The 18,137-nt window shown below is 32.0% G+C and overlaps 2 protein-coding genes across 3 annotated transcripts in view; both read right to left on the reverse strand.

The window, feature by feature from the left end:
* LOC145319242 (innexin inx2-like) overlaps nucleotides 1–18,137 on the reverse strand; it is a 244,112-nt gene that overhangs the window by 15,908 nt on the left and 210,067 nt on the right. The window lies entirely within an intron of this gene.
* Nucleotides 1–18,137, reverse strand: part of LOC145319240 (uncharacterized) — a 114,528-nt gene that overhangs the window by 375 nt on the left and 96,016 nt on the right. Inside the window, exons 11-23 of the mRNA XM_080161244.1 lie at nucleotides 6,657–6,783; nucleotides 5,138–5,193; nucleotides 4,766–4,800; nucleotides 4,363–4,439; nucleotides 3,792–3,952; nucleotides 3,407–3,634; nucleotides 2,988–3,206; nucleotides 2,546–2,687; nucleotides 2,119–2,236; nucleotides 1,519–1,628; nucleotides 1,190–1,263; nucleotides 823–930; nucleotides 1–173 (exon numbers count right to left, since the gene is read on the reverse strand). The exon at nucleotides 1–173 is cut by the window's left edge and continues 375 nt beyond it. Of these exons, the coding sequence (XP_080017370.1) occupies nucleotides 12–173; nucleotides 823–930; nucleotides 1,190–1,263; nucleotides 1,519–1,628; nucleotides 2,119–2,236; nucleotides 2,546–2,687; nucleotides 2,988–3,206; nucleotides 3,407–3,634; nucleotides 3,792–3,952; nucleotides 4,363–4,439; nucleotides 4,766–4,800; nucleotides 5,138–5,193; nucleotides 6,657–6,783 (1,617 nt within the window). The 3' untranslated portion in view covers nucleotides 1–11. The remainder of the gene's footprint in view (nucleotides 174–822; nucleotides 931–1,189; nucleotides 1,264–1,518; nucleotides 1,629–2,118; nucleotides 2,237–2,545; nucleotides 2,688–2,987; nucleotides 3,207–3,406; nucleotides 3,635–3,791; nucleotides 3,953–4,362; nucleotides 4,440–4,765; nucleotides 4,801–5,137; nucleotides 5,194–6,656; nucleotides 6,784–18,137) is intronic.

Consider the following 18,137-nt stretch of genomic DNA (forward strand, 5'->3'; position numbering starts at 1 on the left):
TTTATATGGATTCAATGTCTTCTGATGAATCTGTGTTTCTTGTTATTATTTGTATGGCTGCTTGTTTGGGGGGCGGGGTTCACCTTCATTCTAATGGTTTGTCTCTTGGGTCCCCCACGTCTTGCTTGTGGGGCATGGGCAAGAGGTGCACCCCTGGCTGTTCTCTGGGCATCCTAAATATACATTAGGTCATAGATTAGAACCCAGTAAAAGTGTCGGACTGATTATGACGTAAAAAAAATAATTAGCCAATGAGAGGCCACTATAAATTTTACCATTGGTCAATAATGGCCTCTCATTGGCAAATTTTTTTTTACGTCATAATCAGTCCGACACTATTACTGGTTTCCATAGATTAGTGTTACTATTGTATTTACGAACGGTTAGGCCTCTAGGGGCACTTGAGGGAAGGGGATGTGAGAGTCGACGAGCCTACATTTCAATTTTTGACTGAAAAAGTAAAACAAAATATGAAAACATTTTTTTGTGGTTCAATTCTTTTGGGAGGGTGGAGGTACCCTTCCCCTTAATCAGTTCAACCGTTACCGAGATCCTTTTTTTAAACCATAGACTAAGGGATAGATGACATCCTGTTACTTTCATAGAAGGATCATGTAAGTATATAAACATTTGTTATTAACGATGATGAAGGACAAGTTACAGACAAACATAACAGACAAAGTTATCTTTATAATAAAGTAACAGGATGTTTGTTTGTCTATTTGTCTGTCTGTACCGAAGGATCTTGCTAACCGATGAACCTATATGGCTCTACTTTACATGGGTCCTGGGAAGGTATACAACTTGTTTTAAACAACCTACCTCAGGGTTGAGACTGGGACTGAAGCTGGCATGAACATTAACATTGAATGTCTGCTTGTTAGAGTGAGAAGAGGACTTCTTAAAGTCAGAGAAGGCAGTAATGATCTCCTAAAATTGAATAATTGATTAAAATATACCGCGCCGAGGTTGAGTAAAAAAGTTACCCCTACCTTATTTTTAATCTATTTCAAAAATAAGGGGACAAGAGTTTAATATTCGACAGGTATATTAAACTGAGTGAAATCAACTTTTGACTGAATAAGATGTCTGTAAAAGAGACTGTGCTAGTGATAAAGGTGAAATACCCCCCATCTAAAACGATAAATCTTGCCTAAATGCAAAAATTCAGAAATAGAAAAATGTTTACCTGGTCGTTATCAAATTCAGGAAGCTGTCTGGCAGTAGTCACTTCTCTAGTCACTTCTTTGATCTCTAATTGTCCTGAAAATTTAAGTTCCATTGAAAAAAGTGACTATGATTAATTTGAGAAGAACTATAGTCAAGTGTTCTATGGGCTCTGTATTCGAAGGAGTAGAGATCGGTTTAAAATCATCCGAAGACTTTAATCTAAAATCATCACAGGACCTCTGTGAAGTTTACCGAGAATAGAGAACGCAATCGGTTCAGAAGTTATTAAGATACCTGTATGGTCCAAATCCTTGTGGTTCCTCAATATAATAATGCATTGTTAGTTACCTGGTGTATGCATGTATGGTCCAAATCCTTGCGGTTCCTTAATGCTTCTGTATTCAGCTGGAGCTTGTTGCTGTTGCGGCTGCTGTTTACCATGTTGTGCAGGCTTCACTCTGACGGAATTGGAAATTTATTTTCATATTTTTTTTGAAGATTTAACAAAACTATGTACACGATTAGCGCAAAAACAGTTTAGTTTAACAGGCACAGTAAAGTACAGGAAATTCACAGTAATTTAATATGTTAGTTTGATAATTGTTAAGCTTAACTATTAAAATTATCTTTGCAGCATGAATGACAGACAGCCTCACATGTATAGACTAGATGCGCACAGGTCATGATCATTTTCACTGAAAATTTCAGGTGTCTATCTTAAATGGCAGCCAAGAAAGTCACTTTTCCCCCTATAACAGCTTAACAGACTGACGGACAGACGGGACAGCGGACAGGGTCCCGTGTGACGTCATAAAAATACGTCTGAAAGGGAGGGATGAGAGGAAAAGTGGGAAAGGAAACCCCTAAAAAAGAGATAGATGATAGACGCATTTTTATTTCGTCACACATCATACTTTCCGCTGTCCCCGGACGGACAGACGGACACACCTTAGTATGGGATGATCTTCACTGGTGGATGAAGGGGCAACAACTGGCTTTCTATAATTCTTCTGTTCATATTTGTGCTCAGGTACAAGCGGCTTCTTTGATAATACTGGCTTCTTTTCTAAACAACATTATAATATAACCAGGAGATCTTAATGGATAGGTCAATTGACTGTAATTTGATGTAAATCTCCAATCATGATAAACAAAAGGACCCCTTCTGGAAATCAAAACTAATGGAAACTGCTTATTAGAACCAACCATCAAGATTCATAAAAGTGCCCAAAATTTTTAAGCCAATGAATGAGAGAACCAATTTTAAAACTTTGGGCACTAGTACAATTTGCAGTCCAATATCCCCTCCATCCTTGGATAAAAGCATTATGAAATGGAAATAATAGGTTTCAAATTAATAATTTAAATGACAAACCTTTATATTGTTTATTAGGCTGTTGGGCAGGGGCATAGGGTGGTAGGGCTGGCTGTTGGGTAGGAGGAACATAGGGGGAGGGGACTGGCTCAGCTGGGAATCTCTCAACGGTCACCTGACCTCCATTAAACTCGTGCTGTTCCTAGGAAAAAGAAATTTTCAATTTAAACTAAGATTTATTACGTATGATGTCCGAATGTCCGACTTATTGAGTGTTCTGGTTTTCAGGAAATCTTTTATAATGTATGTTTCATATTATTTTTTTGTATTTCAAGACTTGAGGTTAGTTTAATCCCCCCCCCCCCTATGAGAGAAATAGCCAAATAAATGCACTACTACATCAACCAAATTAAAGTTGAGAAAAGGTAACTGAAATTTAGGCACTCAGAATGTGATTGTTAAAAAAAATCATCTGATACTGCCCTGATAAATAATTGCTAACCTTATGTTCAAAAGTCTCATGTTCATGATGTGTCTCCTCCTGTTGCTCGGGCGGTGAGAATGGGAGGGATGGCTCCACCAGAGGCACACTGAATCTCTCTACAAGCTTGGGAGGAGTAAAGCTGCCCTGGTTGTTATTGTTGCTGTTCTCATCTTCCTGGTTCTTGATATCGTAGATGGAGGGGTTGGATGAGGTGGGTGGGAAAAATGAATCTTGGTTCTAAAAATCAACATCAACATAAAAAGTGTCAAATGGAGGTTAAGCTTATTTTAACAATTTTTAGTAAAACAGCATTTTTCAAGGGCATATATTTTACTAAATTTACATAAACTCTTTTTTTTGTTACAAATATTGTTATTAATTCATCTTAAATGCTGCATTATACATGGGAACCTATATGTTATAGTTACTGTCTTTACCTGGCTGAAAGATTCAGAGTTGCCTCTAAAAGCCTGCGCAGCATTGCGCTCAGTTGTTGAGAAAGCGGTAAAGGGAGGAGGCTTCTGGAATGTCTGCTGTGAAGGCTGATAATTCTGGGGAGGGTTATAGGACTCTACTACGCCGCTGCCAGGCTGCTGGGGGCTGTTATCACCAGTGTTGCCAGAGAAAAAGCTGTTCTTGGCCTGGTCACTGAAGAAGGAAGGTCCCTGATATTACATGGGTGACATTTTTGTAAACAAAAAATTCTTTTTGTACATTGTAAATTTTGACCATAAAGCATTTTTTTTATCAGTTCAAAAATAATAGAGTCCTATAAAGGCGTTTTTTGTTGTTGTAAATATAAATGTAATTTTGCCACCCTGCCTGATCTTGATTACTATTAGCGCCGTAAAATTCTTCCTGGTAAAATCTCTCTGTAGTTGTATCCAGCTTGTGGTTCTTCAGGTTGTCATGGTGGAAAAATCCGCTAGGGGCAGCTGGGGGTCCCTGCTCATATTCATCTTCGTAGTAGGCTTGGGAGTTATCTACAAATATTACATTATTCACCAATTTAATTCAAGCAGAAATTTTAGATAATCTGTCGGACCAAAATTTGGGTAAAACAGGAATGGAACCAAAGGAAGTGGATACGAAAGGTCAAAATAAAGATTAAAGTAGAACATCTGTCATACTAAGGCTTTAAACAAGCTCTTGTTATAAATGCAGGTAAGTATAATCATACCATTATACCATCTTATGAATATTTGAAGAAAAAAAAATTTAACACTCCAAGATTTTACATAAAAATTTTACAACAAATATATTAAATGCATTTGTTGCAAGGATGACAACGTCCATGAAAGAGCTATTATTAGAAAAATAACTATTCCGATATCACTAAAAAATGTGCTAGATTGGCCCTAATTGCAGAAATCTTTGCTTAAAAACAATTTACCTTCGGTGGGCTGTTGTATTTCCTTCTGGATGTCAAACTTCTGGGATTCAAAGCTAAAATCTTCAGATGCAAAAGGCCTGTAAAAGGATATTTTATAATTTTATTTTTATTGTAAAATTTACGCTTAGTTTATCTAATCTATCATCTTAATAAACCCTATTTACCAGTGGCGCTACTAAAATTCTATATTCAGGGGGGTGGGTGGATGTTGTAGGGGAGCAACCTTATTGAAGATTGAGGTTATTTTTACGAAAAGTTGCAAATTTGTGCCTTTCAAAAAGTCAGAAAACTGTGCCTTTCGCACTACTAAAATGAGAGGCTAAATAAACACTCCCCCCCCCCCCCTTGAGAAGTCTTATATAGTTGTTCAAACAATGAAAAATATTATTAAAATGAAACTTACTTCACAAAACTATCAGTAGGCTTCTTTTGGGCAACCTAAAAAATAAAATAAAATTCTTTAAACAATAATTTCTTTACAGTGCTATTTCATTTCACCTAAAATTTTAATTGGATGTTATCATATCCGTGTTAAAAAATCAGTAATTTGAATTCTAAACTAGAATATGTCGGTATGTTTACAGAGATAGCACAATCCTGTTATAGAAAGTAGTATTTTTTTTTTGTCTGAAGCTTAGGATTTCAAAAACAACCTTCACAAAGCTCCTATAATGGTAATGGGCCATTTTTCTACCACTTCTCTGCTACTAGAGGCTGGGGACGTAGCCGCTAGTAGGTAAATAATTGACATCCTTCTACCTCTTATTAATATTACCTGGATGGGTTTCTTGGTAGTTTTAAAGGCAGACGTGTACCCAGGATTCTTGTACTCTGAAGAAAAAAATATTGTTTTCAATTTTTTTTTAAAATAGAGAATAGCTGTGAAATAATTATTGAACAGAGATGATGACATTCATAATTGGGTAACTTAAATATTGGATACACATTTAAAAGACATATGACTAGTAAGAAGTATGACGTCATACAATACAAACAACCAATGATAGACCATGATACATTTTACCAATTACCATTGATCAAATACAATGCATACTGGCCTATCATTGGTACTTTGTATTGTTTGACGTCATTTTTAAGAGCGAATCTTTTCTATAATTAGGGTCGGTCCGTCCGTATTAGATAGCTTTTTTCATTAATTTAGGCATGTTAGAATTGTCATATCGATTTCAAACTTTGCATGGCGATTCCTGTATTAGTTAGGTAAGATTTAGATTTACCAGAATGTCCGTACGTCCATTTTAAACCTGTTGATTTTTTCCTTTTTTAACAACAAATTTTATATGATATAACAATCCGATTGATCTGATTTTTGGCATACTGATTCCTGGGACAACAAAGTACAATATGATAAGCGAAGCAACTCTATTATCAAGTCCTAAAAATGTAAGTATGTCCATTAGGGCGGGTTCATATCGGAATTAGACAAAGCGGGGATATGCAACAGATAAAATTAACCTTAAAAACATTTCTGACCTAAAAATAATTTTAAAAAATTGAGTTTTAGAACACGACCACTTAAAAATTTAATTCATTACTTATTAGTATGCAAAGACGACATTCAAAAATTTTTTTTAATCAGAACTATGGCTTCACGGTGCTCCCTGGAAAGGCCTTGAGGAGCTGAATCAGGAACTTTTGTCCGTTTCAAAATATCTCGTTCCTAGCCTTAGAAATCACTAAAAAACCACAATTTTTTAAGGTTTATTGAGAATTGTCCTATTTGCAGAGGTTTTTTAGATTTTCTCAGGCTAGGAACGAGATTTTTTGAAACGGACAAAAGTTCCTGACTCAGCTCCTCAAGGCCTTTCCAGGGAGCACCATGAAGCCATAGTTCTGATTCAATAAATTTTTGACTCCCATTTACAAATAGCTATACAATTGAATGTCTGGTCGTCAGCGGTTTTAAGACTTAGGATAAATTTTAAATCATCCAGAGGTGTATTATATCTATATAAATTGAGTGCAGATCCCCGCTTTGGCCTCAGAAAAAAAATGTCCAAAATCGACCCACCCTAATGTCCATAAGCATTATTCTGTATCAATCAGTTTTTCAACAATTTTACCTACAATTTTGATTCGACTCTTTTACATTTATATTCTGATTATTCAGTTCTGACACTATACAAGTTTTAATGTCCGTTTGTCCAACCGTTTCAGTGCTTCGCTTTTATGGATGTTGTCATCCTTGTTTTATTAGGCTTTATTTGATGCTTCATAGGTAGGGTAAAGTAGCTGAAAATAATGATAAAATAATAGTTTTACTACTAATATACCTCTATCCTGAGCAAAGTTTGGTTGTGGCTGAATGTATTCTGGCTTGAACACTGGTTGTCTGTTAAATTCTGACTCAGTAGCGGGTTCATAATTAAAGCTCTGGTAATTATTGGTGGTAGTTCTTGCCTGAAAAAAAAACATGGTTAAAAATAAAGGGTTCTTTTTATTACATTCATTCTTTATATCCTACTATATGAAGTATTAGGATTTTTCTGTCTAAAGCTTAAGATCTCAGAAATTAGTAATCCAAATAGGTTGTACTATCAAGGTTACTTTATTAATGCCATGAGGTGGCTTCAGACTATTTTCCCGACTTGCCCGCCCTTTCCTATAGGCTAGGGGCGAACGAAACAACAAGTCCTTTTGCATTAGTTATTTATTATTTTTTTAAACGGTAATTTTCATCTACAAGACTTCCTCCTCCCAAATAATGGTAACAAAATCAACATTATCGCACAAAATTAAAAGGGAAGAATAAATCATTATCCATTTTCCTATCCCTGTTTATCTGAGAAGGATAAATGTTAGCCCTGGCAATACACAACCGTTGATTAAAACCTCCATTGTTCAATTTTTACAATAGGATTTATTAACAAGAACATTTGTAGTAATTATTAGAGAGACAGGGATGGGACAATGAACGGTAATTAAATCTCCTGGATCTACTGCAGTTCACGGTAAAATGCTGGTAACGAATATTGCCAAAAATCTATGAATTTAAAAACTGCTAGCTTCCAAACGGCTGAACGTACAGATCATACCCGCACACCATTTTAAGCGATTTAAGAAGGCCTTCAAATAATCTGGAATAGCCAAGATCCAATGATGCACAGGGAAAGCTTCACTGAAGAAAAAACCCTAAAATATGCCTTTTTCGCGCATTTCTCTGCATTGCGAGATAATTATACTTTATTGATTTATGGCTATTCCAGATTATTTGTAGGCCTTCTTATGCTGCTTAAAACAGTGTGCGGGCATGATCTCTACGTTCAGCCGTTTGGCAGCTAGCAGCCTTTAAAATTCATAGATTTTTGGCAATATTCGTTACCATCAATATTTTACCGTGAACTGCAGTAGATCCAATCTCCTCCATCCCATTTTGAACGTGTAAAATGTTGGCTTTGTAAGCTAGAAAATATTGGGGGAAAGGAAGGGACGTAGATCATATTTAACGACATTGGTCTTCTTAATCCCTGAGTAATTTTATAGTAAGTCAAATGAGTTGATTTCTGTTTTCTAAAGCAAAACTTCTATGTTTTAAATATTAATGAATTTTTAAATGGCGTCTCCAAAAATTTTATAGGAATAATCCCGAGAAATTAGTAATTGATACGAAAATTCTAACATGACTAAATTTACGTTAAGAGCTATCCAGGACGTAAAAAATTTTCCTTCCCTCAAATTTTTCAGAGACTGAAAATAAAAATGTGGAGGGCTGCTTTCACATCTCTTCCCTGAATTGCCCCACTTTGCATGGAGGGACTTAGATATTTCAATATAGGCCAAGCCAGCTTATATATATGATTTTGCAAGGTTGACCGCGGATACTTGAATAAAATCTACATAAAGCACTTTTAAAATGCAATATCTTTGGTTAAACCTTGTGTTGTTGGTACTTTATATTGTGTAATTGTGTAATAGCTTTCAAAGTGTTCTTATGGAGCCAAAGTATCCTTGAAATACCCCTTTAATATTTTTTTCTAGCGGACGACTTATTTTAACAGAGGGGGGGGGGGCCGGGGGGGGGAGTAAATTGGACTGTAAATTACACTGGTAACCACATTATCTTATTCGTTGACTGAAAAAACTATGGGTACTATTATTAAATTTTGATTGGTTAGTTCCAAACTTTTCAACCATTGAATTTATTCTACAGAAGTGGTTATTTTGTTTATCATAATTGGGGATGTATATTGTATATCAACTTACTCTCTATTGCCTTATCCGATCACTTAAGATTGCTTTCTTAATTTGTATGTTAAAGAAGTGTATGACTTTCTATGTGCTTAAGTAAAATTTAAGTTTAACTTTTAATTTTAAAGCAATGATATTTTACAATTACATCTAGAGAATAATCGAATTTTAAACAATTTTACTACTTAGATATAAAAATTTTTGTCCATTAACTTGCTTTACAGGGATACAGGGAAATGTTAATTAATATTCCTACAAATATAAAAAATTTCCATTTCTATTATCAAACTTTATTTCAAAAGCGAAGCTTTTTAATAGTTAGGGTCTGTACATACGTAACGGTTAATTTTAGGCATGTTAGAATTGTCCTATGATGCTGCAACAAGTTTATATCTATTTGTGTTTATACTTTTACATTTATATTATGCTTATGTAGTTTTAATACCCGACAAGTGTTAATGTTCGCTTGTTCTACCGTATGATATCAGAGTTTCGCCTTAATGGAGGTTGTCATAAATATCCCTAATTCCCTGGCTCTTTGATACTTTACTATGCGCTATGTGTAGTGTTGAAATATTCAGTTCCCAGCAGGAGTTATTGACCAATAATCACAGGTATTTATAAATAGATGCACCACCATCCCTATACTACAGGGTCATGTAAAAGTATATAGCATATAATACATATATGTTATTACAGGGTGACTAAACTAAACATGGATTTCTTGTTTATCCGATACAAATGTAAGTATTTATAAATAAATTACAGGGTCATTCAAAATTATATAACATATTTAGAAATACTACAGAGTATTATAAATTGATGCACCGTTCTCATTTTCTACGGGGTCATGTAAAATTATGTAGCATGTAATATAGTATATTATAGGGTAACTGAAATGATTATACATTTAGCTGAAACAATTGAAGGTATCTATAAATAGATGCACCACTCATGCAGGGTCATGTAAATGTATGTAGCATATAATATATGTAATTACAGGGTGACTAAACTGATTATACATTTCTGATTTAGCTGACACAATTTAAGTTAATTATAAATAGATGCACCACTTAAATTCAACATTGTCATTCTAAAGTATATAGATTTACTACAGGGTGACTACACTGAGTTACAAAGTTTAGAAGTATTTATAAATAGATACAGCACTCACATACTAAAGGGTGCCTCTAGAGTTTATCATACAAATAGGTTTACTACAGGGTGAATAAGCATAGATTTCTTTTTTAACCGACATAATCAAAGGTATTCAATTCATACATAGATGCACCATCCATATACTACAGGGTCCTTTAAAAGTAAATATCATATATAGGTTTACTACAGGGTGACTCAACTGAACATGGCTTTCTATTTAATCTACCAAAATTACAAGTATTTATGAATAGAAGCACCACTCATATACTACAGGGTCATTCTAAAGTAAAATCATATATAGGTTTACTACAGGGTGATTACACTAAAAATTTATAGGTTTAAAGTAGTTATAAATAGATGCACAACTCATATACTACAGGGTAACTCAAAAGTATATAGCTTGTATAGATATACTAAAGGGTGACAAAACTTTTGGGGTTATTTGAAAAGTACAAGCAAACATCTTTACTTTTCATGATAAATTCATTATTTTAATTTCATTTTACTTAAAACCGAATGATTGATTTAGTTATCAATGTTTTATCATTACATAATTTAATATAATAAATTACTTTTTCATGTCTTTTCCTATGCATTTTTATATCTATAATGACAATGATTTTATTGCAAATTCAATGAAAACAATGATGGTAACACCCACTCGTAGTGAAGCTGACTAAAAAAGAATTAGCAGCCGAAAAAATCAGGGTATGATAGGTATGTTATAAAGTAGTTGTATGAAATTTCACATATATCTCTTTCATAAATGTTCAACAAAACATAATTATCTAGCTTTAATTGCAGCAGTCAAATTAAATTTTCTCTTTACTGAAATTTAGAATTAAAGTGTAGCTTCAAAGTGCTAAATCTTTTAAACCATGACTATGCCGCAAAAATATTAGTTTTACAAACATTTAAAACTAATATTTAAAGGTTTGTCTGTCAGTCTATCTGTAAAATGGGGTTACACCAATTATATTTGAGAATCCACATGTCTCCACATAAAAGAATAACACACAACAACAAATATTAGAATAAAAAACTGTTTTATTCCTGCGCTACCTAATTGTCCTTGTTATATACTATTCCAATTAATATTTTTTAATATAGAATAATATAATATGCGAAAAGCATGAATATAGAAATACAAATTAAAATGACAACGTTTAAATTGAATTTTTTACACTTTTTATTTCAAATCAAACATCATGCAATTTGATATGGAAAAAAAACAATTTTTCGTATTACTGTGTGCGTCTATCATAAGCACTATTATACTTTCTTTATTTATCTTAAAGTATGATACTGAATTATCATATATCGTATTTTTGTGGCCAACAATACTGGAATTAATCTTATAAATCTTACAATCTTACAATCTTTCCTTTTTTTCTGCGGAAAGATGCGATAACTAATTTTCTCGTATTCATTCAAATCCGGTGGATAGGAACCGGTTCTCATCCATACGAAAAAACTGTGTCTAGGATTCAGCTTTCTACGAATATAAAAATGTACTACAATAAGATTAAAACCAGTTTTTTTAGCCTGTGCCTTCGGCATCTCGGGGCTAAAAAAACTAGTTTTAATCTTATAATTGTACATTCTATATCCACGGAAAGCTGTTTATAATACGATGCGAGAAATAACTAGTTTTCATTTTAAAAAAATCACGAAACCTTTCTATTAAAATAATTCACGCAACCTTCATATTAAAAAATTGTAAGATATCTAAAGAAATGAGCGTCCATAACTTATCTTTCTGTCCGGCCGCCAAGCAAGTCTTGTAGCGGCGGCAAAATATTCAAGGACACATCTCAAATATTTTTTTGGCAAGATTTTTGTTTTGGAATTTTAATGCAAGACGCTTCATACAGAAAAAGTACAGTTTTGTACAATTTGTTTAAATATTTTTTATTTAAAAATATTCAAATGTGTAGTCATGTTTTAACTCAATAATTTGATACAAATTTCAAATGTTTATTTGCTTATAAAAGGCATAAAATCAAATTATAATTGTTTATATAAGATTAAGGTCAAATCATCTAATCTAAGACTATAGAATTTTATAATATTTAATATAAAAAAAATCATTTTCCAACGTATAAATTAAAATATTACTATTTCTTTTATGAAAATAAATTATACGAAAAGGCTAACATGAAAAGCACAATACAATAACCACAAAACTTTATAAAAAATAAACAATTTTAAATCCAACTCTAAAGTTTTTCTTAGTCTTTAAAAGGCAATGTTGCCTCTTGACCTTAACACAGCTAATTTAAATTTCCATTAGAATTGTGTTATATCAATGACAATTATATCCATAAGTAGCGCAACAATAACAGCTAATAACTAACACTAGATTTTCTAATGAATGGCCGATTTTATAAATCAAAAAATGTTTTGTTTTACAAATTTCCACATTTAAAAAAATGTTTACAGCAGTAGCAGCTGTTCTATATAAATGTCGAGCCCACTCGACGGACGTAATACCCTAATTATATTGAGTAGCTGCGCTACAAGATAAGGCGAGAAAAAGAATTAGGAATCATTATCTTTACCATTCAAACATTTTTTTCAACTCTTGTAAGTATCTTCTAACAAGTGATACAGGGATAGGTCAATGTGAGGTAAAATAATATCCCTCCTCCCCCAAAAAATATAATGTGGTATAGAATAGGTATAAGAAAGATTTGATTATTAACTTACACAGTGGGATCTTTTGCCAAAAAACGGGACATTAAGGGTAGACAAAAGTAAACATCAATAAAAAAGCTTGTATTTGACGAAATGATGTAATTTCTTTTGCTTTAACTCAAAAATAACATAAATTTTGCTACTGTTAACTTCTAATGTGCATTTGGTATGTACGTCTTGCTGTTTTGGAGGAGCGAAGCTACCCTATTTTTAAAAAATCTATAAAACTTCATAACTTTAGTTAGGATAGGAATATTTTAACAAAATCAACGTCTATGTAAATATTTCTTCAATGCAAACAATGTTTGTAAACATGAATATAGCGTCAGGTGCACCCAGTTCGAGTCCCGGCATTTTTAGGTAGGTCCAGTATAAGTAACATAGGACACTTATAAGGCATGTTTTCAAATGTTTTTTTTTTACAGATATAAACAACAATAACATAATTTTCAAAACACTTTTGATTTTGTGTTAATACCTTTATTCTAAGTCTAGCTATCTTCATTTAAAGTTTGTATAAGAATATAAACATAATTACTATTATTATATTCTCTCTCAAACGTATATTTCTCTCTCTCTCTCTCTGATGCGTATATAATGTTTTTGCAATATTATAATTAATTCGCAAATTTGAATTTCTGCTGAACCAAAACCAGTTAGAAATACAAATTTTTTTAGAACACATGAAATTTAGCAAATTTAATTGCTAAAATAAAAGTATTTATAAGTCATTTTTATTTAACGACTCCTTTAACCCTTAAATGTCCATTTAAACCGCGAGAACGGCAAAATCGTTAAAAATCTCGCCAACGGCGGCAAATAACGGCGTAACGGTTAGCCGGAGGCAAATAATGCAGAAGTAAAGAAAGATCTGCCTCAAAAAGTTTGAAAACATTGCAGAGATGACTTTGGGCTCTAAAATGACTCCTTCCCCCTCTAACGGGGGAAAATTTGAAATTAACAAGAACGAAATTGTTCAAACCATGCAATGTAAAATGCTCAATTACTCAAAAACGGACAAGAGGCCCCAGGTTGTGAAAACTGTTTAATACACAATACATGTTGTATATTGATATTATTATTGCAAAACCCGGGGCCTCCTGTCCGTTTTTGGGTAAAATGGAGAAAACTGATTTTTTGGGGTTAAAAATCTTAATATTTTTGGTGAAATTTTCTCACAAAATGTCAATTTACACAACCAAAAAATTTTTTTTTTTTAATTTTTCTTTAATTAGACATTGGTACAGGTGTCTGAAAAGTACCTCAATCAAAAATTATTTTCATAAGATGAACATAAATGTATTTATTGTTGCTTTGAAAAAATTGTGTAAAAAAATCTGGAAAATCATCAAAACTGAAAAGAAATTTTTCACTACCTTTTTTAAAAATGGCATAAATCCGCCAAAAATGAATATTTTTTAAAAATTTCTTTTCTAGCTGTCTACTTACAGCCATTATTAATTCCTAGGATAGATAAAAGTCGATTTTAAATTTTTTGGATGTCCCGATTTTTTTCAAAAGATCCCACTGTGACTTATTTCAGAACGTGTAGTGTGTTAAAAAGAGACAGGGCATTGAGTGGTTTTCATTTTAACTCTTTAATTAATAATCGGGCCCATAAAGGCAAGGGGCACAGTCACTTATTGTACATGAATTTTGAGGGATTTGTCCCCCTGTAAAATTAAATAAATTTGAGAAATACAGGGGCGATAATAAAAAAAAACTTTTTTCGCTATTTTACTGGAATAAAACATACAAATGTTAACAATATTGTCAAAATTTTTTAAGCATTGGCTTATTGGTCAAATTTTTTCTCCGTTCTTTCCATCCCTGTTTAAAAATGAGATACTTTAGTATGAACTGAGTACATGTTGAATATGTTTAAGCAAAAAAGCATAACTTGATAACTTGCGGATGAGACCCTAGCATCTTGAGGCTCTGTAAGGGGGAGGAAGGAAAAAAGGATGTAAAATTATTCTATAGTAGAAATTAAAAGACAAATTGACCCTTATCCATCCCAAGACCTATGTAAAGCTTATCTAAAATCATACAAAAACAACACTACATTGATTAGCGATTTCGCCCCTATCCTGAAGTGACTGCGCATTGCACAACATGTAATTTTTTTTTGGAAATGAATATCTATTGTAGGGGCCAAATCTGTTAAAGTCTTTTAAGTATCTTCCCTATTAAATAGTCCAAACCCTGCCATGGTATAGAACTAAGCTTCTATGAATATTATTAAAATGAAGAATTATTCTGCCGTTTTTTACATACGCCAGTATATTGTCCAAATACCGTGCCATGAAATAGGTTCAAATTGACCCATTGTCGGGTTTTATTATCCCAATATTTACAATTTTACATTGGGACAGAAATAAGTATTTATAAACTAAAGTGTCTTGTTGTATTTTTAAAGCTTTAGTTTCAGTAAGTTAAGTTTATGGTAATCAATTGAACAAACTTGAATATTACATTCACATTATGGAACAGCTTAAAGTGTCTAATACAAAATTACACCATACAATACAAATGACCAATGATAGGCTAGTATACAATTTATCATTGGTCAATTACAATGTATACTGGCCTATCATTGGACATTTGTATTGTATGAACTCATTTTTTTTTGTACACTATACGCTGTTTCCACATTATGATCAACATTTAACATTACTACAAGATCACAGTATCTGCCCAATACTGCATGTTATAATCTTAATATAGTGACCAAATTTTGGTTTGAATAATAAGGAATAACTCAAAACAGTTTTTTGTCAAAGAAGGTGTATCAACTTTTTCACTTTTTATTTAAGATAGCTAGCCGGCTCTTTTAGTAAGTAGTAGATGTAAAATTTTTCATAGAATTCAGATATGCAATCGTTTTTTTTGTAGACCTCTTATTTTTTAAGTAATTTAAGTTTAAAAAAAAATAATTAAGTCGGTTTTAAGGTACTAAAACGCAACAAAATAAAAGAAGAAAATGGCCAGTATGAACAAAAATAGTAAGATCTTTAATTTGTCACCTTACTTTTAAAATTCTGTTGAGTAATTATTGAAAAAATCAATTTTTTTAACCCATTAGTGCCGACCGCCACTTTTATGGGCCAATCGAGCTGAAAATCTCAGAGAAGCTTTATAATGGTAAAAACGGAATTCCAATTTATTTGTTTTGCTCTAGTGGCGTGCACAGGAAAGTTGCAAAAAAACCCGGTTCAGCCTGGCCATAAATACCAACCAGGCATTATTTGGGCGGTTTCCGCCGGCATTAAAACCCGGTTTTGTAGTAAGAACCCGGTTATTTCGGCCGTTTCGGGTAAAAAAGCCCGTTTGTCGAAGTTTTAAAGCCCGACATACACAAAAAAAGGGTGTAAAAAAACGATAAAAAAATCATATAAAAAATAATAATTTGAATAAAACGAATTAACAAATAGATGTACTTGTCAATAAACATTAGATTTCACGAAAAAAATCAGCGACTTTACTATAAAAACAAAAAAGTTAGAAGGGTCTTTTGAATTTTCATGATTTTCAAATTTTGTTGATCTATACCGGCAAACGGAAGTAAGCTAAACAGCCTGCTTCAGGGGGAAATGAAAGCCAGGGTAGTAGAGGGGGGATTCATACTGAGAATGATGCAATTATGAAGCCGGAAACCGTTTTTTTTTCATTTTTCGGAACCGGGTTTTAATTCCCGGTTCGTCACTAATGGGTTAATCTCAGTTTAATAAAAACTTTAAACCTAAATATTTTATCAAACAGACATAAAAAATATGGGTTCATATATACCTTTAGAATCAGAAAAATATTACGAATCCATTCTAAGCGAAATTGAAAAAGTTTTAAAAAATTGTAATAAAAAATAAAAAAAATAAAAAGTTTATTTTAAGAATTGTAACTACTAAACTAGCCAATCACAAATCACGAAAATTGACGAATCGCGAAGCTTAACCTATAAAGTTAACCAATAGAATTGCCAAAAAAAAAGGAGAACGTTCATACAATATATACAATAGATACTACAATAAATATAGTGATATTACAGAACATGTAAAGAATGAAAAATTATGTACAAATATGTATCAGTCTATTTATAAACTTCAAAACAATGTAGTTAAAAATACATTATTGTTTCTTGTATTTAAAAAATATCTGCTACATTGCATTGTCTTTTGTTTAGGTTTTGTTCAGTTTTATTCAAGCTAACCCTTTAAAGCCGAAAATTATGATTCTTAAAATAAACTTATATTTTTTATTTTAGTTTTATAAAAGTTTTTCAATTTTGCTTAGACTGGATTCGTATTATTTTTCTCATTCTAAAAGTATATATGAACACATACTTTTTATGCCTGTGAGAGGATATTTTTAATTTCAAAGTTTTGATTAATCTGAGGTAAACAAAATAGATTTTTTCAATAATTACTTAACAGAATTTTAAAAGTAAGGTGTCAAATTAAAGATCTTACTATTTTTGTTCATACTGGCCATTTTCTTCTTTTGTTTTGTTGCGTTTTAGTACCTTAAAACCGACTTAATTATTTTTTTTTAAAACTTAAATTACTTAAAAAATAAGAGGTCTACAAAAAAACCGATTGCATATCTGAATTCTATGAAAAATTTTACATCTACTACTTACTAAAAGAGCCGGCTAGCTATCTTAAATAAAAAGTGAAAAAGTTGATACAACTTCTTTTAGTGATATCAAAAACTTATATATTCCATAGAATTGTTATTGTTATAATGGGATGCTTGTTTTTTTTTTGCTTTTTAGTAATGCATGTCTGTTTGGCCGTATACAATTTGCTAGACATTATTTGACCCATCACGAACTATTGATGGTAATCATAGAATAATATCATATAGAATATAGAACTATTGATGGTAATCATATAATAATATCATAAAGAATATAGAACTATTGGTGGTAATCATAAAATAATATCATATAAAATATAGAACTATTGATGGCAATCATAGAATAATATCATTTTATTTGCGATAACTTTTATTTAATAGATTCTTCCAATTTTACATTCCATTTACAAAACAGCCTGCTTTATTGCTTCAAGATCCAAATCAGATCTATATAGGAAATAAATGTCTATAAATGAGCTCAAGTTTTCCAAGGAATAAATGTTTAAAACTCAAAGTGCTCCAATAATCCATAATAAACTCTCATTGGCCAGAACGATGAGACCCATTATTTTACTTTATTAAAAATAAATTTATTTTTTTCATTTCATGTTGCTATTTTCATTATATAAAATCAGAAAAAAGAAAATTTAAATTTTTAATATAGTAAATTTAAGAAAACTCTGTTTTAAAATAATTCGATTGTGGCAACACTTCCTTTTGTGTGTTCAAATATTAAAACTAAAATTTAATCATATTAACCATTTGGTGATGGTAATGTGGAAAAAAATATAATTGAAAAAATCTTTTTAAAATCATTTAAATTATTAAATATTTACTTCTTTCTTTTTAGATAGTTATGGAGGGGGAGGAAAATTGATTTATTGAGATATAGATATGTACTCATAGAAAACTAGCCAATAGTGAGATAGTTATATCGAGCCAACTCTAGTATATAATATAGAACTATTGATAGTAATCATAGAATAATACATAGACGTCCAAGGTGGGGGGGGGGGTAATGGGGCGATTACCCCCCCAAAATTTTTTTTCATTTTACCCCTCCCCCCATTTAAAAT

The sequence above is a fragment of the Acartia tonsa genome, chromosome 5, assembly GCF_053477335.1.
Source record: "Acartia tonsa isolate MP-2025a chromosome 5, ASM5347733v1, whole genome shotgun sequence".
NCBI lineage: Eukaryota > Metazoa > Arthropoda > Copepoda > Calanoida > Acartiidae > Acartia > Acartia tonsa.